Here is an 8,121-nt window from a genome sequence, read left to right on the forward strand (position 1 = left end):
TTTTTTGTATTTTTTAGTAGAGACGGGGTTTCACCGTGTTAGCCAGGATGGTCTCGATCTCCTGACCTCGTGATCCACCCTCCTCGGCCTCCCAAAGTGCTGGGATTACAGGCGTGCGCCACCGCGCCCGGCCCTCTCCACGTGTTTGAGAGGGCATTTGCATTTGTATTTGAGGACCTTTGAAAAGACATTTGCATTGTGAAACTGACTTTTCCAGTCCATGAACATGACATTATTTCCATTTATATAGATCCTCATTCATGTCTTTCAATTATTTTATAGTTTTTCCATGAAAGTCTTTAAATTTTTAGATTTATTCCTAAAACTTGTTTTTCATTTTTGTAAACAATGTCTTGTTCAGTTGCTCAGGCTGGAGTGCAGTGGCATGATGACGGCTCACTGTAACCTCAGTCTCTCGGACTGAAGCGATCCCACCTCAGCCTCCTGAGTAGCTGGGACTACAGATGTGCAACACCATGCCTGGCTATTTTTTTTTAATTTTTTCTAGAGACGGGGTCTCACTCTGTTGCCCAGACTGGTCTCGAATTCCTGGGCTCAAGCAATCCTCCTCCCTCAGCCTTCGAAACTGCTGGCATTACAGGAGTGAGCTACTGCGCCCAGCCAAAGGTTCATATTTTGAGACTTTTTTTTTTTTCATTAATGTTTTATAGAGGCAGGGTCTCACCATGTTGCCTAGCCTGGTCTCAAACTCCTGGCCTCAAGAGATCCTCCCATCTTGGCCTCCCAAAGCACTGGGATTACAGGTGTGAGCCACCACACCTGGCCTTTGAGGCTATCTTAAAATTTGTTTTGCATAGAAATGTAATTTTTTATTTGTTTGTTTTGAGATGGAGTCTCGCCCTGTCACCCAGGCTGGAGGGCAATGGTGCGATCTCGGCTTACTGCAACCTCCACCTCCGGGGTTCAAGCGATTCTCCTGCCTCAGCCTCCCAAGTAGCTGGGATTACAGGCGCCCACCACCACACTCGGCTAATTTTTATATTTTTAGTAGAGACAGGGTTTCACCATGGTGGCCAAGCTGGTCTCAAACTCCTGACCTCAGGTGATCTGCCCGCCTGGACCTCCCAAAGTGCTGGGATTACAGGCGTGAGCCACCACACTCTGCCCCAGCCTGTCACTTAATGAAGGGGTTTAGGTTACTGAACTATGTCTGAGGAGGCTGTGATATCATTAATAAAAGAAATAAACAGAGCTGTCCTGTGTGGGAAGATGGAACTCACCCAAGGACTCTGTGGCCACTGAGCCCCTGGGCAGGGGACCTCCAGGGACCCCCGACTGGCTTCTCAAGCCCGAAGGCTCTTGCTGGCGTTGGGCCACCTGTCTTTCTTATCTGACCATTCCTCACACATCTCGTACACACACGGAGTTGCCCCACACAGACCCTGCGCGCTCAGAACTGCCGAGGAAGTGGAGGTGGGTAGAGTGGGCACACACCGGAGCGGGCGCTCTGCTTTCCATGGGGGCGCTGGAGTCCGAGTCAGGTCTACTAATACCCACATTTCCCACCTGGCCGCCGGCACCCCTTTACAAACTCGGCATCCTGGGAGTCTTAAGTGAATTACTCCACTCCCAGGACCCGTCATTGTGGGCTAGACTCCCACAGCCCACGGTAACGTCTGACCGTTCCATGGGGGGTGGGCCCCCACTGCAGCCCTTGTCCAAGAGTGGGGCTCAGGCCAGCTTTGAGTGAGGGACACCTGGGGTTTACACGTGGCCGCTTGTCTCTGCAGAGTCCACTGCCAGCTGGTTCGACTCTTTGCACGAGGAATTGAAGAGAATCTGAAGCCTGACTCGCACAGCTGAGAAGCCGGCGTTCTGCTCTCGAACTGGGAAAGTGTGGAAACTATTTAAGAGAATTATTACAGACCAATTATGTTGATATATACATTTAAATGTAGAAATTTATTTTTGATAGTTAAATCTTGATTTTAGAAAAACACCCTTTTGTCAGCAGTTTTGTGTACATATTTGGCATTTTCAGTTCTGCACGCATCTGCGGGTTGCAGCCCGCGCCACTTACTCTCAGCGGATGCAGCTGCTGACTTGGGGGCACTGGCCTCTTAGGTTTTAACAATGTCAACAGTGTAGTTTAGAAAATGGCCCGTTAGTGGCTCTGTTGCAATAATTTTAGGGACATTATATGATTTCCACGCAGGTCACACCATCTGGGCCTGAGGTAGCAGTGGGCCACTTTGATCCACTTTGCGGGACTTATTCTGTAATGGTTTGTGGCCAAGTTTTGGCAAGTGGTTGATTCTCTTTGCCTTCATTTCACCTTCCTCTTAGTTTACGGTTAGGACATCGCTGCTTGATCCTTACAATACTGTGCAACTGCAATGCAACGTGGCCCTGCTTCAGGTGATCCGCGGGAGGGGCCTCCACACCCGCGCCAGGAAGACTGCTGGGGCCTCCACACCTGCCTCATCACAGCGGTGTGGCTAAGACAATCCGGCTGGGAGCACGACCTTGGCGTCTGTTCTGGGAACACAGATGATACGCTCTGGAAGCTGGCAGTGTGTAAAGCACTGGCAAGTTTGTTACTGTTAAAATGTCAAATACCCATGCTTCATATCAACGCGAAGCGCTTAACACAGCCGGCCTTGGGGGCGGTCAGGAGGAAGCTGCAGGAGGGGCCATTCCTGGACTCCGGCGGGATTCCTCTGATGCAGGCCCTGAAGTCTGTACACGTGGTCCAGATTTGTTCGTCTTTTCTTCACGCTGAGTTCTCTATATTTATTGACCATCTTGTCTTTTTAAGCCAGAATAGTGTAAACTGCCTCGGATGTCTGTCTTTTGTCTCAAAGCCGTGATAGGTCGCTGGTTTCCTCTGAAGCGTGAGGGCTCCGGCGACCCGAGGATTCTTCCCGGAAGACATTCCCGCCGCACTCCCCGGGGCACCCCTCGATTGTGTGCTGCCTCCTTGTTTAGTGTGTATCCATGCCCGTGTAGATGATGTCTGTAACTTAGTTTTGTTTGAAATGTGAGAATATGCGGCTTAAACTTTGATCTGTAAGGAGCGGGGCCGTGGCCGTTTGGAGCACGCTGTAGACGCCGTTCCTCATGCTGCCCGGTGGGTTTTGCAGAGGTTCCCTTAGTGATTTCACATTTCACAGGCAGCATCCATTTTCAGAATGTCGTAGCACTGATTTATGTTTTGAAGCATACAGGAAACTTCTCATTTCCTCGTTCAGCCCCACCCAGGTCAGGTGAAAGGGCAGCTTTAATGGTGATTTTTATGGACCGTATTATCAGAGATCACTGTGCAAGCCGAACGGTTTAATAATGAATGGTTGAATGAGAAATCTGGGTGTAAAGAGCAAATATGCCCTGGCTCTTCCTACCAATGTTTGCTCCTGGTTGGAAAGAAACCAAAGATTTAAGACGGGCTACTCTTCCAGACTGGCTGTGCCTGCCTGTGCCCAGCAGCCTGTGCCGCCGGCAGTGTGCCTGGTGTCACGCCAGGAGGCTGTGGCTGCTGTGGGCCCTCTGGAATTGTGCTCCTCACAAAGTTTCCCCAAAAGGTTCTTCTGAGCCTTTACTGTCCCTGGTAAATGTTTCCTGGCCGGGCGCGGTGGTTCACACCTGTAATCCCAGGACTTTGGGAGGCCGAGGCAGGTGGATCACCTAAAGTCAGGAGTTCGAGACCAGCCTGGCCAACATGGTGAAACCCCGTCTCTACTAAAAATACAAAACTTAGCAGGACATGGCGCATGCCTGTAATCCCGGCTACTAGGGACACTGAGGCAGGAGAATCGCTTGAACCTAGGAGGTGGAGGTTGCAGTGAGCCAAGATTATGCCACTGCACTCCAGCCTGGGCAACGGAGTGAGACTCCATCCCAAAAAAAAAAAAAAGTTTCCCATACACTGGCCTGCCCTAAAACCCACTAACAATTTTAGCAGAACAGTCCAGGCCAAAGAGGAAGTATTTTATGTTTGATAAGAAACCCAGCCATTCCGTATGGCCGGTTCCTGAGTGGCTTTGGTGATATTCGCCAGCCACCTGCTGACATTCAGAATCTCAGACCTCGGGACTGCTGTTGCGGTACCGTGTGTCTGACACCCGCCAAGAGCCCTTTGCTGTCTGCGCACAGGATGGGGTGACTGCCCAGACATTCCCGCTTGATAGGCTCTGATTTCTGGGGAGCCTTTCAGATGCAGCAGACGTACAACACCTGTACTTTGGAGTTTTAAGGAAAAAAAAAATCAGAAGTGCTGGTTAGATAGTGAAAACTTAGGATAACTTAGGAAGGTTAGTTTTAGCTTCCTTTGTGGCTGCCTGGTGCAAAACAATTAGCAGTTACGCAATGGACCTGATTCTAGTTTATTCTAATTAAGAAGTGAGGCCGGGCCAAGCCTGCCTCCGAGGGCAGGGCTTGACTTTGCTCCTGAATATACAATCCTAAGTGCGAAAGTCAGAGTGAAATGATGGCCTCATTCTCTTTCCAATCTTGCTGGTTTCAAGATTAGAAAATAGCATTATTTGATCTGAACTGTTTGAGAAGACACAAATAAAGTTACTTGGGCAGACTTGGCTTGCTTTCTTTCCTTTACACATACCTGTTATTTTCAAAGCAGAATATTTTTCATGAAAACACACACAATTTAAAGAACAAGAATAAAATGAACTAAGGTGTCACCACCGCCTATGCCAGGAAACTGAACGCCGCCCCAAAGCCTTCTGTGCCCTGCTCTGGAGTCCCCCTGCCCCCGCCGGAGGGCGCTCCCATTTCACACTAAGCCTTCCTGCCTCCGTCCATGGCTGTATCCCCAACAGCGAGTTTAGTTTTCCAGGTTTGGCTCTTTAGCCAAAGGAAACGTGTTGTCTTCTGTAACTTACTTCTTTCACTCCACGTTTATTGTTTGTTTGTTTATTTTTTTTGAGACGGAGTCTCGCTCTGTCGCCCAGGCTAGAGTGCAGCAGGGTGAACTCAGCTCACTGCAAGCTCCGCCTCCCGGGTTCACGCCATTCTCCTGCCTCAGCCTCCCGAGTAGCTGGGACTACAGGCGCCCGCCACCACGCCTGGCTAGTTTTTTTGTATTTTTTAGTAGAGACGGGGTTTCACCGTGTTAGCCAGGATGGTCTCGATCTCCTGACCTCGTGATCCACCCTCCTCGGCCTCCCAAAGTGCTGGGATTACAGGCGTGCGCCACCGCGCCCGGCCCTCTCCACGTGTTTGAGAGGGCATTTGCATTTGTATTTGAGGACCTTTGAAAAGACATTTGCATTGTGAAACTGACTTTTCCAGTCCATGAACATGACATTATTTCCATTTATATAGATCCTCATTCATGTCTTTCAATTATTTTATAGTTTTTCCATGAAAGTCTTTAAATTTTTAGATTTATTCCTAAAACTTGTTTTTCATTTTTGTAAACAATGTCTTGTTCAGTTGCTCAGGCTGGAGTGCAGTGGCATGATGACGGCTCACTGTAACCTCAGTCTCTCGGACTGAAGCGATCCCACCTCAGCCTCCTGAGTAGCTGGGACTACAGATGTGCAACACCATGCCTGGCTATTTTTTTTTAATTTTTTCTAGAGACGGGGTCTCACTCTGTTGCCCAGACTGGTCTCGAATTCCTGGGCTCAAGCAATCCTCCTCCCTCAGCCTTCGAAACTGCTGGCATTACAGGAGTGAGCTACTGCGCCCAGCCAAAGGTTCATATTTTGAGACTTTTTTTTTTTTCATTAATGTTTTATAGAGGCAGGGTCTCACCATGTTGCCTAGCCTGGTCTCAAACTCCTGGCCTCAAGAGATCCTCCCATCTTGGCCTCCCAAAGCACTGGGATTACAGGTGTGAGCCACCACACCTGGCCTTTGAGGCTATCTTAAAATTTGTTTTGCATAGAAATGTAATTTTTTATTTGTTTGTTTTGAGATGGAGTCTCGCCCTGTCACCCAGGCTGGAGGGCAATGGTGCGATCTCGGCTTACTGCAACCTCCACCTCCGGGGTTCAAGCGATTCTCCTGCCTCAGCCTCCCAAGTAGCTGGCACTATAGGTGCGTGCCACCACGCCCACCTAGTTTTTTGTATCTTCAGTAGAGATGGGGTTTCCCCATGTTGTCCAGGCTGGTCTCAAACTCCTGACCTCATGATCTGCCCGCCACAATTGTTTTTTATGTGTTGGGTTATATCCAGAAACCTTGCCTCCCGTCAACCTAAAGTGACATCAGAGAATGCTCCTAAGAAAGAGTTTATTCAGGAACAGCAAAGGGATTGCAGTTGGGATATGCATGCTACGCTGGTAGGCATTTTGGGGGGTGTTCGGGATAAAGTTGACACTTTAAAAGGCAAAGAAGTCCACGTAAGCTGCTCTAGAACAAAGTTCACAGGTCGCAGCAGCTCCTGGCAGGAGGCAGTACTGTTCACTGCGGAAGTGGCCGTCGCTGGGTGGGCGCCCTCGTCGCAGTCCCGAGGGTCCTGGGGTGAGTTGTGCTACAGGCAGGCCTGCGAGAGCTTCTTCACGGCCTCCCCTGACTCATTTTGTACCAGCAACTTCCACACTCCTATTTACCTGTGAATTTGGGGGTTTTCTGTCATCATATCATTTACAGATAGTAACAGCCGAGTGTCTTCTTTACAATCGTGCATGGTCCAGCTATTTGCCCTCGCTTGCGATGCCAGCCGTGACATCTGGTACCGAGTTGAGCAGAGATGATGGCAGGGGCCCGGGCCAGCTCCTGTCTGAGGGAGTGGGTCAGCTGTCCATGACTGCCTCTTGGCTCCAGCCCCACCCCAGCTGCCCCTCTGTGATCCCAGGTGTCTCCCTTCCAGCTGACGTGGACCCGAGGGCCCCTGGAGGACGGCAGAGCTGGGCTTCCCGGTTCCAGGGGTTTTGAGGGCGGATTTCGGATTTCAGTGGCGCTGGGTGGCTGCAGTGGACAGCCCTTTCCCCAGCTGGCTTTCCCAGCTCACGCCCATACATGACGGGGTCTTGGGGTCCTTCCTTGGCTGTGCCCTTAGTCTGTGGCTCCTGTAGTCTCTGGCCAACCCTGTCCTCCAACCGCTGCTGGAGCTCATAAGCCCATGGAGTGCTGCCTCCTGGCGTTCTGCAGGGCGAGCAGAATGGACCACAACCCTGCGTTGCTAGCGTCGCTCACTTTGGTCCACGTGTGGTCCTTTCGAATTCATTTACTCATTCATTCATTACATTCATCCACTAAATATTTAAAAACACAGAGCAAGTACCTATGAAGAGAAGCCCTGGTTCAATAATAAAATCATTAACAATTTCCTTCCCCTCTGGACTCTCCCTGACGCACCCGCACCCTGGGTGACCCCTCTTCTGATTGGCAGCCAGAGTGCCAGCTTCTGCTGGAAGCTCTGCAGCACCCCGTCACCCCCAGAATAAAAGTCCTAGAGAGCACCAGGCCTGCCCCACGGGTTTGTGAGCTTTCCTTCGTTCCACAGCCCCTCTGGTAGCCAGGTACAGCCGAGAGATGAGCCTGAGCAATGTAAAACGCATGCATTAAAACATGTAGGATTGCCAAGGAAACCAACCGGACTGAAATAGTTATCACAATCACCCGTGAATGGCGACAGAGGTATATATAGGCTCCTTTATTGACATTACATGATGAAATATGTGCAGAACAGGCAAGCTGTCGGTTTTAGGCACAGAGTCTGTGGGCCGAGGGTGGGTGGTCTCCCACAAGGCTGGCCTTCCTGAGCACTCAGAAGCCCCTGGGAGGCCCCTCCGCCTCCTCCATGGCCCAGCTCCCATGACACCCGCCATGGGCCCACACTGCCCCGTCTGCATGGAGGGGTCAGTGTGGGCTGCCGACGGGTTAGGTAGGTCTGAGCCTTGTTCTGAGTTAGAAGCAAGCGCGGGGAGGCCCTGTTGCAAGGAGGACAGAGGGGTGGGTGGAAGGGGTTGGTGGGTACCACAGCATGGATGTGTTCTTGGGAAGAATGTGAGGGTGTGTTTGGCAGGTTCCTAGCCCATCACTGCTGTGTCCCAGCACCAAAGACAGGGCCTGCTATGCATAGCTGGCTGGCTGGGTGGGTGGGTTGATGGATGGATGGGTGAATGGATGAATGGATGAATGGATGGATGGATGGAAGGATGATGGATGGATGATGGATGGATGGGTGGGTAG

General features: G+C 50.7%; 1 protein-coding gene and 1 pseudogene across 2 annotated transcripts in view; both read left to right on the top strand.

Moving 5' to 3' along the window:
- The window catches only part of CERK (ceramide kinase), a 45,727-nt gene extending 41,178 nt beyond the window's left edge, over positions 1-4,549 (top strand). Inside the window, exon 10 of the mRNA XM_011934743.1 lies at positions 1,752-4,549. Within this exon, the coding sequence (XP_011790133.1) occupies positions 1,752-1,824 (73 nt within the window). The 3' untranslated portion in view covers positions 1,825-4,549. The remainder of the gene's footprint in view (positions 1-1,751) is intronic.
- On the top strand, positions 2,095-4,549 carry LOC105506554 (annotated as a pseudogene). Its single transcript, XR_001000944.1, has one exon. The product of XR_001000944.1 is annotated as an uncharacterized LOC105506554 (transcript).
- Positions 4,550-8,121: the final 3,572 nt, after the last annotated feature.

This window comes from Colobus angolensis, unplaced genomic scaffold (genome assembly GCF_000951035.1).
Source record: "Colobus angolensis palliatus isolate OR3802 unplaced genomic scaffold, Cang.pa_1.0 Scaffold138, whole genome shotgun sequence".
NCBI lineage: Eukaryota > Metazoa > Chordata > Mammalia > Primates > Cercopithecidae > Colobus > Colobus angolensis.